The following is a 13,946-nucleotide window of genomic DNA, read 5'->3' on the forward strand; positions in this document are numbered from 1 at the left end:
GTATATACCCCTAAAGTTTAAGTTTAGACTTACGTAATTCAATACTTCATTTGTGTGAAAGCACTATGAAACAATACATGATTATTATAAGTAGTATACCAAGAATAGTTACTTTTGTTCAGAGAAATGAATCTTTCTCTCATGTTATAGAAAAATAAGTAATTTAGGAATAAGAATTAGTGAGTCTGATCCTTTATGAGTACTTTGGATTGTCTCATTCCAGGTGCCCTCTCCCATTTGCATTGCTGTAATTAATAATCAATATGTAATTTTGTGTGGAAAGCTGCTACTGCTACTGCCGGCTCGGATCCTACAAGTGGTGCTTTCGCCCCTTTCCTTGCTAGTTTGTCAGCCCGCTGGTTGCCCTCAATACCTTTATGTCCTGGTACCCAGATTAGGGTTATTTTATTGATGGTAGCGAGTTCTGTAAGAATAGTCCTGCTTCCATCACCAGTCTGGAGTCGCATCGGTTACTTCCCAGTGCCATTTAGGGCTGCCTGGCTATCAGAACATATACTTATGTTTTTATTCCTGTACCCGATACGTATATTCTCCCATGCGCAGGCCAAGATGGCTTCCATCTCAGCTTGAAACACAGCACAGTGTATTCCTAGAGGTATACCGAGTTCCCTCTTGGATCCCTGCAGACTCCGGCCCCTGTTCTCTCCTCCATCTTGGACCCATCTGTGAACCAGATTAGTTCCTGTTTGGAGGTAGGACCTGAACCGTGTCCCATTCCTCCTTTGTGGGGAAGATCACCCCAAACTGCTGTCTGAAGAAGTAATCGGCTTGTTTGCCGTCCTGCTTCATTCCAGCTGTTGGGCTAATTGCCCTCAGACTTGTTCCGGTCTCTGTATGACTGTTTTTGGGCAGCTCACCTCTCCATTGACCTTTGCATTGTAGTCTGTAGGTTGCCGCCATTGCCGCCCCCTCTATTTCTAGGTTTAGTGGGGGTAGGTTCAGGAGCACTCCCATGACTAGTATTAGAGTGTTTCACATAGCTCCCGTGATTCCTCTGCATGCGAGTCCCTGTATGTATTTGAGTGTGACCATCACTGTTTTCAGTGTTGTTCTCCTCCACCAGACTAGGGATGCATGCATGATCCTTGGTTTTACAACGGCTGTGTACAGCCATTGCATCATTTTAGGATTGAGTCCCCACATTCTTCCGCAGATCTGCCTAGTTGCCCACATTAGTGAACATGCCTTTCTGCCCACAGATTCCACCTGGTTTTTCCATCTCAGTTTGGCATCTATGATGACTCCGAGGTACTTAACCGTGGTACTTAACCGTGTTCGAGTAATCTAACTCCTTTCCATAGAAGGTTGGATTGTTCCATCCCTCTAGTTTTCTTTTGCGTGTGAAGATTACTAGTTCTGTCTTGTCTGGATTGACCGACATCCGTTTCTTCACACCATTCTTCCACCGTTGCCAGTGTTGATTGTGAGGCCTCTGGTTGTGTCTGCATCCCAACACCTTATTATGGTCGCAATGTCATCCGCATACCCTTGTGTATAGAGGCCCCTGTTGTTGAGTTTCCGGATGAGGTTGTCCACCACTAGGCTCCACAGCAAGGGTGATAAGACCCCTCCCTGTGGACACCCCCGTGTCACCAGTACCCTGATGTTCACCTCACCCCTTGTCACCGTAAGTATCGGGCCCGAGAGCATGTTCTTCAGCCACCCTCTGGTGGTTTTGTCGAGTCCATGTCTTTCTGCTGTTGAATGCTCCCTCTATATCCAGAATGAGTCCTACCGCGAGTTAGTATTTGCCTGCGCCTGCTCCAGTTTGTACACCAACCTCTGCAGTGCCGTGTCGACCGACTTGCCTGGCTGTTACGCAAATTATAACTCGTGGAAGGGTTTTACCCTCAGTGCCCCGTCCCTTATGTGCCTATCCATTAGCCTCTCCATTGTCTTCAGAAGCAAGGAGGTGAGACTAATTGGACAGAATGCGCCTGGTCGGTCGTAGTCGGTTCAAATCAAATTAAATCAAAAATTATTTATTGTAAAATAAAAATTACAAAAGGTGTAGCTTATGGGTAGACCCCATTTCTTCCAGCTAACCAGGTTTAGGTATGAACACTACCCTCGTTTTCCTCCATGATATGGGGATGTATCCGAGGGCGCAGCACGTCCTCAGGATTTTATTCACCGGAAGTAAGATTGAATCTATACCCCTCTGTAGAAGTTCCGGAAAGATTCCATCTTCTCCCGCGCTTTTAAAGGGGTCAAACCCTTCGATTGCCTATTTAACTTTGGAGGGAATAACTATTTTAGCCGCAGTGTCCCAGTCCTTACCTTTCCGTGTAACTCGGGCTGGTGGTGGACTAATGTCACCTGCTTCTAACTTTTTGTAACCAGGAAAGTGTTTTCCCAGCAGTTCCTCCAGCTCCTCCTCCCAGTTATTGGTGAAGCTTCCGTCTGCTTTCCGGAATGGGTCTTTAGCTGCCCCTGGGCCTGCGGGATGGTTTCCACCTCCCCACAGTACATCTCCCAGGAGTCTGTATTGGCTTTCCGGATTGCTTCCTTGTATTCTTTCTGGTGTTGCTTGTGAGCATCCCAGTTTCCAGTTTTTTTAGCCCTGTTGAAAGCTTACCAAACTAGTTTCCGTAGCTCCTGCAGTCTTCTGCACCACCACGGTGTTTTGTCCCTGGTACTTGTCTTCAGAGAGCAGCTATTTTCGTATGCCCTAATCATTGGAGTCCCTCAGTATCTCTACTGCGTCCACAGTTTTTTCGGGGCAATCGTATTTAACTGGGAATCTTACCATTCCTCTGAATACCGAGTCCAGTCAGTTGCTTTTGGGTTCTTATATGTGTCGGTCCCCGTTCTGCTTGTCTCTCCCTTTAGTTTAAATTCTATGTGTCGGTGATCCGACAGGGATGGTTCATCCGAAACTCTTAGGGTTCCCATTACGCTCTCTATTAGATCTATATGTTTCGCAAAATATGGAATCCATATTTGGAAAGCATATTCCAGGAGAATTCGCACATGGCGTTGGGTCAAGGAAGGCTTTCCTGATTAAATATGTTATCGAATTTTCTCTTTTGACAATCCCAGCGATATGCTGTTCCCATTTCAAGTCTTCTGAAATGAAAACTCCTAGGTCTTGCTATAACGTCACTGCTTTTAGAGATGTTCCATTTAGTTTGTATGCAAGCTTAGGGTTACTTGTTTTAATATGCATTTTCAACATTGAGTTTTAGAAGCCAATCCTTTGTCCATTGATATACTTCATTTAAGTTATTCATATATGTGTTGGCAAAGAATTTTGTATCACCTGCGAAACAGCTGGAATCCGATTTTATTATTATCATTTCTTGGGAATAATGATTAATAAGTAGTTATGGTTCAAATATTGTTACAATATACTGTCAAATTAAATTTGGTAATTTAACAAATACATATTTTTTCTTTCTTCTTGAAATATTTTATTTTTGTATGTAGTATTACTAATATAAATTGTTAACCTCGATACAGGCTTAGTACTTAGTGAGGTTGATTTTTATGAGAAAAAATGTGATTTATGTATAGTGAGATGCAATAAATAAATAAATGATGTTATGCAAATCTGTGATATACAAAATAAATAGAACTGGACCCAGAACTGATCCTTAAGGGACACCACTGGTCACATTTCGCTCAGTTGACAGCTGGTTGCCAATTCGAACTTGCAATTTTCTCTCAGTGAGGAAGGATTTGATCCATTCGAGAGGTCGTCCTCTTATGCCAAGAAATTTATGTTTAACCAACATTCTATTGATTTGAACAGTATCGAAAGCTTTCTCAAAGTCAAGATATATATTATTTATTTGCAATTTGTACAAATGTTTTACAACATTACAGATTGGGTTTTAGGTCGTTATAATTGTACCATTTATAAAATGTATTTGCAGTGACAAAATCCTCATAAGTGCATTGTAGGGCATGAAAAATAATCTTTTGAACTACATTTACGAAGTACGTGGCTCTCCCCACAAGTGAGTTCATGAAAAATGTATGCGGCTCGCTCTCCAATAAAGGAGGTTATGGCGATGTCCTCAAGAGCGAGACTCTGGTACAAAGAAATTTATTTTAGCCAGAATATCATTGTTAGATATGTAACCGTTTAATAAAAGATAAAAGTATTTGATTAGAGCAATACCTCTACGTGTCTCTAAGGAGTGGTAATTGGTCATGCACAAGATACAAATAGATGAGTACAGCGAGGGGTAATATCCGTAGAGTAAAATTTTCAATGCACAAAATGTATGTTAGTTCGTGTGGGGCCCAAATGATTGAATTTGACTCCAATACACTTAAAACTAGTGTATTATATAACAGCCTCAGCATTTATGCGTAGTGAAACGAATACAATTTTCTAATTACGAAGCCAAGAAGCTTGAATGCTCTGCTAACTAAATCGTTGATATGTTGGTGTAAACTTAGTTTATTGCCATAATCTTTGATTTGGTATAAGTGTTAGAAAATAATTTCATAATCATAAACATATGGATTATTTGATCTTGTATACGATCCAACATTGCACTCAGGTGTACTGAAGCTTAGGCCGTTTATTTTGACCCAGTTTTAGACACGGTCAATATCACGCTGAAGAAGAATGCAGTAAAGAAAAAAAATTCAAGGTTTTTATGACCGTGAAACCTGATTCGAATCCCTATCTCTGTTCTGCCCCACTCATCTCCTATTTGCAAGCGAGCGAGAGATGTCAGGCATATTTAAAGAAAGCCGGTATTGGATAATATCGATAGGCGGACCGTGATAAACATATTACAAAATTTTCGTTTAGTACATTATAGCTTTGGTATGCTGAGTTGAAGATTTTATTAAAATATTTTAATTATTTTCGAAGATATAGGGATTAAAAATAAATTAAAGAAATTTGTGAGGGAACTTTATTTTCGCCCTGAGGCAGCATAGCGCGAGCCCAAAAGATACCCGCCAGAAATGTGTTAAGATGCTTTCACTGAATGGAGTGTTTGTTAATTTTGCAGGAGGTTTCTCTGTGTCGAGCCTGCGCCCATCGCGCTGAGCTCTACAGTCGCATCTCGCACCAGAAGTACCTCATGTTCGTTGAATGCAACAAGCGCGTGGCGGAGAAGCGCATCCAGGACCCGCACAAGGACACCACGCTCATCCTCAACGAGCTGCTGGCTGATGAACCTTGGCTGTCACAGGTAAAGTCACAGTGCAAGTGAAACCAACTGTATTATACGTCATTACTCAAAATAATAACATTACATTCAAAGCCTACTGTTGAGTTTGGTAGCCACATTTGCTTAGAACATGCAACAGGTGTAAATGCTTTGTTTATTCTATTTATTTGAATAGAAGGTGCTGCGAAGAAGTGCCATTCGTCCTTATGGTATTTATTATAATTACAGTTGTCTGTGAACTTGAACAATTCTACGCCATTCTTATTTCTAGACCTACAACCTATTTCATTTTGCAACAGATTATCAAAATGTCCACTTAATCATGAGAAGGGGGGTTAGTGGTAATGGCACTAAATTTAGCCTGATCTACACAGCTGTCACGTACTTGATCCATCAGAGGCTATTCCCTTATGCAGATGTCGTAAATGTGATCCATAAAGTTTCACTAAAAAACTTACATTGTGTCAAAACCTATCATGTGGTGGGATAGATTGCTATTTTTTAATGATAAAATAACGTTTATAAGACAAGGTTTTATGCATAGCATAAAGGATAACAAATAATTATAAGCAAGCGTTGTTTACAGGTGAAAAAAATATAATAAGCAGTAATTGTTGATTGAGGTACTAGTACGTATTGAATCATTTGGCGGGTTGGAAATAAGCCGACATAGCTCAGTGGATACAGAGCACCTGACCGGACATCAGAAGGCACGGGTTCAATTCCCGTTGGCGGCATCTATTTTTACTCGGGAGATATTTTCAATTTGTATTAGTATTTCGGATGACTAATAATTTGGGATAGATTGCATTGAAAATTAGCGAAAATGTTAAAAATGTTCACTACTAGAATAATTCTTGTCCAAATGTGATAGGAATCATTATAAACAGTGTTATTTCGGTTTCCAGTTGTTCCGAGATGTGCGCCACTCGTGGGCAGAAGCAGAGTCCATGGAGAGGAAGTCCCGACTAGCAATGGGCCGCCAACACATGTAGTATCATATTAAGCGCATTGCCCACCGCTTTCGCGATCACCTCACGTCTCAAGAGCTCTAAAGTTTCCAAGTGATTGGTAAATCAGGAAATCTGTGCTGTGCAATATTCACAGACTTGTATGTACATTATATTCTATAGACAATACGAGTGAAATAAAATTTAATGACTTTTTTATTATCAGGTTTATTTATAAGTATATAAATTTGCTTCAGTGATTATAATTTGAATGAATTATAATTATTGTTTGTATTGTCTCACAATTAAGGTTGAATAAGTTTTATTTGTGTTTTTGAGAGCAACTTGTCGAAAACAATCAGTGATCTAAATCAATTCTACTTCTGCACGGCGGCCCTTAAAAGACTTTCCTATCTTACAATATTTTTTGGGATGATTTTTATTGGTCCCCTGTGCATCTTAATAATAGATCATTACTTTTGCCCATGTGGCTAAAAAAATTGCCGATTTTCTCTAGACCCTAAGAGTAATAATGTAATCTAATATCTTCATTTGTATTGTGTATATTATGGTTTGAATGTATAATGATATATTATTTTCAATAATGCAAATATGATTTAAAGACACATTCCAAATAATAAGCGAATGATAAAACTTGATGAAAATTGCTCGTACTTCCTTATTTGACATTACTTCCTTATTGTGCATTTTGACAAATATTTTTTTTAGCAGTTGCACTGTACAGAAAAATGGCTTATAATAATACCCCTGTTGTGTGGCTATTGTGAGAATGGCTTATATTAAATTAATAACAATATTTTTAGCGCACAAAATTTTTCAAAAATCTATTTTAACTCAGTTACTTCTGCTTTACAACGGCTGCCATAATTCTAATTTCGTTTCTGAAAAAGTTATGTTTTAAAATGATTTACTGAAAGTTCACAATAATAACATGTAAGCATTGTGTAACACCAAACTGACAATTAATTGACAGCCCATAGAAATATGGCCAAGCGACAGTTCTCTCATCTCAAAGTCTCACCACCAAACATTTTGCCTTCCGTCTGAATGAGGCTTTAATGGTTTACTAAGCTGAAAAGGCACAACTTTAATTTTATTTAAAAAATATAAATTGTTCCTGTTTTATGTGAAACAAGGTTATTTGCATTGACGATGTTCAAGGTAGCCTTTTTCCAGTTACAGACATTCACTAATCACTTTTTAGGAAAAAATTATGAATTACAGTGAAACTCTTATACTGGGACCAGAAAAAACTACTTATTAGGCCATTTTATAAATTTCTGTCTTCATATAACTTGTTAGGTGGCAACCTTGTAAGTGGATTTCACTGTATATGGCGGTCACCTCATGAGCTGGTAAGGAATCAACATAAATCGAGTGTTGTAAGCCCTTGAGGTGATTTTTCACAAAAATGGCGCTCTACAAATTATCCAATTATTATTGTAAGAATGCGTGATGTCAAGAGTGCTCCGTTCCACATATTTCTATTGGTGCCCGTAAACGGCTCGGGAGCAGTGTCGCGTACTTGCGGTGTACAGGCAAGTGGTACGTGGTTTGAGTAGCTTCTCGATGTTAGCGCGTCACCGCCATGATCACAGGGAATTTTGAATTAACTTTTTTTATTAATAACCTTCCTTACCAGCACAAGATTGAGTGATAATAATATATTGATTTATTTTAAAGTTTTCAATAATAATTCTTTCGGTTGGGGAATACAAATTTGCTGTTTGTATTAAATCATTTTACTAAGTTTGTTGAAGGACATACAAAATGTGATATCTTATTTTTTAATTACTCAAAATGTTTCTGAATATTGTTATATACAACATTTATAGTGAATCTGGAAGAGATTCAATTAAGGATAGTTGATAACTCTTGTGTAGAGGTAATACCCTCGCTACTGTTTGTTGGACAAGGGACAGGGTCGCATCAACTAGGTGAGGAATGATTTAACACTAATACCCTCGCTACCGTGTTGAATAAGGGACAGGGCCGCATCAACTAGGTGAGGAATGATTAAACACTAATACCCTCGCTACTGTGTGGAATAAGGGACAGGGCCGCATCAACTAGGTGAGGAATGATTAAACACTAATACCCTCGCTACTGTGTGGAATAAGTGACAGGGCCGCATCAACTAGGTGAGGAACGATCTTATACTAATACCATCGTTATTGTTTCTTGAATCTAGGGACAGGGTGGCATCAAATAGACGAGGAATGATTTAATACTAATACCCTCACCACTGTATGTTGAACAAGGGACAGGGTATCATCAACTAGGTGAGGAACGATCTTATACTAATACCATCGTTATTGTTTCTTGAATCTAGGGACAGGGTGGCATTAAATAGACGAGGAATGATTTAATACTAATACCCTCACCACTGTATGTTGAACAAGGGACAGGGTGGCATCAAATAGACGAGGAATGATTTAATACTAATACCCTCACCACTGTATGTTGAACAAGGGACAGGGTGGCATCAAATAGATGAGGAATGATTTAATACTAATACCCTCAACACTGTATGTTGAACAAGGGACAGGGTATCATCAACTAGGTGAGGAATGAGATAAAATAACGAGTGAGAAATCTCCTTTAGACAAAATTAACCAAGACTAAGGCCTTCCTTCAAATTTGAGGTAAATCAGCATAAATACCAATACTTTGTTATTTTTCTAGTTCTACAATAAACAATAACTTTATATTAGGTGAATTTCATTGTACAGCCGATCACCAAGGACTGTTCTGGTTGGTTTTTGTAAATAATGTTTTGTAAGTAATGTTGTGACGAAAAGGTAAAATAATACATTATCAATAATTAGTATTATTATCGATATTAATTTAATCTCTAAAAGAAATGTATCTATCTGTTCTATATTTTACCTATGATAATTATTACACTATGATCTGTTTCCAATCTGTAAAAAAATTATTGTTTTAATTTTTCTATATGGAATGAATGATTACAATTAACTACATTATAATATCTTTGTACATTTTTCATAAATTCTCAAATCAAATTCATTGACAAACTGTTACCTAAGTGAACCAATTAAAAGCATAGAATGCAAAATTACACATTTATCTTTAAAGATGATACCAGCGTTGCAGAACTTTCAAAAACAAATGTATTTCTTAATTTTTATTTCCCTTGTTTATTTTAATAAAAAAAGTTTTATATGTTGGGGAAATTGTTTAATGTGAATTATGTATATGATGTTGTTTATTTTCAGCTGTATTCCCTTTACATAGAAATATTATTTTTGATTAAAAGAAGTATTTGCATAGAAAAATGTTTTTTCCATTTATTTCAATGACAAAGATAAACCCATATATTATAATGCCAATATAATTTATTATTGCTAATAATTTTTTAAATATTTGCGAGCCTACTATGACAGGCTCTAAAATTGCGAAAACTAGTTCCGAGATATCGTTGAAACTTGAATCCTAGCATCACTTGAATCCTAGCTGACATAAGGATAACTTGGTAATTGGAGGACAAAATGGCATGAAATTTCATACAGGAGTCAGATTTCATAGAAAAATATATTTTTGTTTAATGCAACAAAAACAAACAGCGATTAGAACCCTGTCTCAGTTAGACTGACCGCAATATGTTAACCGATTATCTTGTAAGTTGTACTATTTTTAAGAGTAGGGTTGCAGGAATTAAAAATTATTAAAGAAAAATATATTTTATAAATTAATTATTTTTACTCATATTCCAGTTATAAAATAACATTTACCTGAGGGATACCACATTCAGAATAATATTATTTGCATGATAAAAGCCGATGTAATCGTAATAATTGCATATTTTGTAGACTAATTCCTGCTGCCCTGAAAAACTCTACTGTACTCGGTATTAATTTTTAGTTGTAATCCTCAGTATCTAAATAATTTCCCCTTGCTGAAGTATTGGACGGTTCGTTGACAGTATTGTGAGTCAACGTTGAAACAAGTCTCATGACCATTTGTGCAAAATACATCATTTATTTTCAGAATGTTAAATGAATTTTATTTTGCAGCTAATGAATTTGTATAGGTTATTTTTCGATATTCATATTAAAAGAATATTTTATATACTTGTTTTTATTTCATTTTCAATTTTAAAAAAAAACCATAAATATGTATCATCGAACCATTGGAATTGACTGACTGAATTGAAGACCTAAGAGTAGGATATTATAGTTCCATGCTGAATACCTAGAAAGGTCTCCCTCCTCTCCCATGAAATCATATATTTACAAATCCGTATATTCAAAACATATTGCCATTATATATTATTACAGCCACTGGAGCTATTTGACCACATTCCGGACATTGCAAAACCTGCCAGCAATGCAGGGGCGTCGCCAGCTTCCAAGCTAGGGGAGTAAAAAAAGAAGTAGGCAGAATAAACTAGAAATATTTACATACAAGCTGACGTGTACCCAACGTTGTTCGGGGTTATGAAAAGGCCAATTTTAGGCCGTGAAGTGAACAAGCCCAAAAGGAAAGGAAAAAAAAAAAATTTAAATGCGTGAATTACCTAAAAAGATAAAAATTTCAAATACCGCACATTAGTCCCGATTACTCAAAAATCACCGAGCCTGTGGAATATGGCACCCCCAACTGGAGTAAGTGAAGAGAACGAAGGGAGTGGAAAATTAATTACAAGTAACAAAGACATGGAAGTTCCGCATGCGAAGTTTTGTCCATGGTATCCCCTTGGGGTGGGTACGTGATGTGGGTGAAGGGAATGTAATATCTGTGGTTATCGTGGTGTATAAATGAAAGATCTCCCCAACTCAGGTATAGCGTTTATTGATTAGTTGAAAGCTGATTTACAATCGCAATATTTCACGTTTATTTATGCACAAATACTATGGAATGTTCGCGAAACTAGGTCGTAGTACTCGTAGGTAGCAGCTGTTGACGATAGTAAATACTGAATACTAATAATATGCTCGCTGCGTCGGGCTTATTTATATTGTTCAGTCGGTGGCAACAGCAGGTAGTTAAATGGCAACTAAATCGAGGCCACTCGCTAGGTCTGGCCCTTTCCCGAAGTTTCGGCGGCGTGGCAATTATGCCTAGGCGGTAGACTCGAACCTTCTGGCGAGTTCTCGTAATGTGAAAGACGGCCTGTGACGTATTGTCACCTGGTAGACAAGTAGGTGCTTGTAGTAAGTAGATTGCTTTGTTTACGATGCGATTTCGACTGCAGGTACATAATTCGGGAGTAGGTACTAAGTAGGTCGAGCGGTTTATTATTAATTAGTTAATCTAGATTTTTCTCCACGCCAAATATCCAAATACATAAAAATCTCGTGTCACACATGTTTGTGGCCGCACTCCTCCGAAACGGCTCGACAGATTTTTATGAAATTTTTTATGTATATCTGTTAGGTATGAGAATAGGTTCTTAAGTATATTTCATACCGTTAGGTGATTAGGGTGTCCTATCCAGAATTTTTTTCTGCTTTTTTTGACAAAATTATATTTTCTATTTTTTTTATTATTTGGCATCAAAAAATATCTATAGCCCTAAATTTTCACCCTACCATTTTTTAATCGTGATTTTAGTATTTTTGTATGAAAAAATTTAACCGTTGTTCATATTTCAAACGGAACGAAATTATTTACGTTGTTCGTAGTTGACACACGCAGAAGAAATGACCGACAACGCCAACAAGTACATCGAGCATTTACATCTGCTTCGTTCCTTCGTCTCGCATTCAAGTACGAGCCTGATATTGAATATTCCACTCATCCGAAAGTGCTGTTAGGTGTTATGGACAAAGAATGTCATCATTGTCATGCGCTAAAATTCAAACATGAGTCAGCCGGGATGTGTTGCGCATCAGGAAAAGTGCAACTACCAGAAGTTGAAGCACCAACAGAACCATTGAACGGCTTGCTAGTTAGCTCCTCCACCATTGCACAAGCAATATTTTGCACTTAGTAAAACTGTGAAATATGTTATTCCGAGTCCTGTGTCCTGAATATGTATCATTTTGGAACACAACTCCGGCGTTGGGGCCCTATGGAAAATTTTATATATTAATTTGTGTTATTTCACAAATTACTGATTTAACCTTTTAAATGCCAGTAGGTAGAAGTGTAGCTGTGCACAGCAGGCCAAGAATGCGAGTTAACTCGCTCTTGGCACAGAAGCGGTTAAAAGAATATATAGTATATTTACAGCACGTTCCAGAGTGGAAGATACTCTCAGTATCGCCCTGGTGTAAGACCACCATTCGGAATTGAAACGTTGCTTAAAATGACTTTGGCCGTGTTTAGGTGACTAGATCTGAATAGCCCTCTTCCCCTCCGCGCGACATTCAGCCACACAACATACCCCAATTGGGGATGCCATAGTCTCACTGGCTCCAGACGGGAGCAGTTGGGACTCTTGTGCGGTTTCACATAAAAATATATTATTTTCCGAGTGCTGTATCCTCAATGTGTACCATTTTCACAGCATCCACAAAGATAACATATTATGCTTTAAGGAACTTATTTCCCATCGGGGCGTTCTGGGTGGAGCAAATATAAAAATAATTAAATCGGTTCCTGGTTGGGGCCCCCCACTCTGAAGATGGGGTTCTAGGCCGGGTCCTCTCGGGCCTAAGCAGAAATCCGGCCCTTTAAGTTACGTCTGTATCTGGCACTAAACTTGTCACATTTATTATGAAAATATTAGATTTGTAGTTTTGGTGTCAGTTACAAACGTCTTTTTTTTCTTTTTGGTCCCTCTCTGCTGACGCCCATGTCTCTATGCAGGACCGGCCCTATGCGGGCGCCGAATTGCCAGGGCGCTGATAATACCTAACAGTCCTAACACATCGCCCTTGAGATTATTTTTCAAAAAACTAATCATTAGAAAAAGTACAAATCATTAGAATATTACTGATTACCTACCTAGGTGTCTGCTGATTTTGACAGGGGGTGCCAAAATTTTACTCACGCCAGGCGCCGTTTGGCTCAGGGCCGGCTCTGTATGAAACCAAAGTTTCAGATGGCAATTTGAGAAAAATTTATGACTCTTTTTAATGTTATTTTTTTAAATTATTTTTATAGGATATGACAAAAAGTGAGGTGATGATAATGTTTATAATACATTTGTTTAATAAAATATGTTATCATATCGGTAATTTTAGTTCAGTGTTTTGACGAAAAAGTAATGTGAACCATTTTTAAAACTTTTTGATGTCTGCATTCAAAATTTTAATATTTAAAAATTATATGTTTATTTCTAACAAAACAGTTCAGATATATATCCAATTTATTGAGAAGCAGAAATCCACACAAATTCTCAGACTTTCTGACAGCATCTTTAAGAATATGCCAGAGGTCTTTGTGAATGTAATAATTCACATACACTCCCTTCTCTTGGGGATAAATGCTTTTATCACTTACCTACTCCAATGCCATAGTTCCACAGGCTTGGAGATTATTGAGGAACTGGGACCAATGTGCGATATTCGCAAGTGTTTTTTTTATATCTCTGTCGATAATTAAATACACATTAAAAAATAAGTAATAAATATATTTTTTTTTTTTGACCTTTCCAAATGCAAATTATATGTATTTTTAATCCAAAATTAAAACAAAATAATAGCGGTAATTTGATTTTTTAACTCGGCTTATATCTCCAAATCAAGTTTAGGTGTCAAAGCACTGTCTTGCGTGAACCCTTCAATAAAATTAAAGAAACATTTTATGAGGCTTACTGTTTCCTTGTAGGTTTACGACTTTCAATATGCGCCCCCAAACTCAGTATGCACATAATATATTAGCTATATTATATATCATAGAATAT

General features: G+C 37.5%; 1 protein-coding gene across 4 annotated transcripts in view; it reads left to right on the forward strand.

The window, feature by feature from the left end:
- The window catches only part of LOC149423701 (uncharacterized), a 30,406-nt gene extending 20,210 nt beyond the window's left edge, over positions 1–10,196 (forward strand). For all 4 annotated transcript variants that reach the window (XM_089631762.1, XM_089631763.1, XM_089631764.1 and 1 more), the window contains 2 exons: positions 4,998–5,180; positions 6,068–10,196. In XM_089631762.1, coding sequence (XP_089487888.1) covers positions 4,998–5,180; positions 6,068–6,154 — 270 coding nt within the window. In that variant the 3' untranslated portion in view covers positions 6,155–10,196. The remainder of the gene's footprint in view (positions 1–4,997; positions 5,181–6,067) is intronic.
- Positions 10,197–13,946: the final 3,750 nt, after the last annotated feature.

The sequence above is a fragment of the Hesperophylax consimilis genome, chromosome 5 (genome assembly GCF_061612785.1).
Source record: "Hesperophylax consimilis isolate HC1 chromosome 5, BYU_Hcon_1.0, whole genome shotgun sequence".
Taxonomy (NCBI): domain Eukaryota; kingdom Metazoa; phylum Arthropoda; class Insecta; order Trichoptera; family Limnephilidae; genus Hesperophylax; species Hesperophylax consimilis.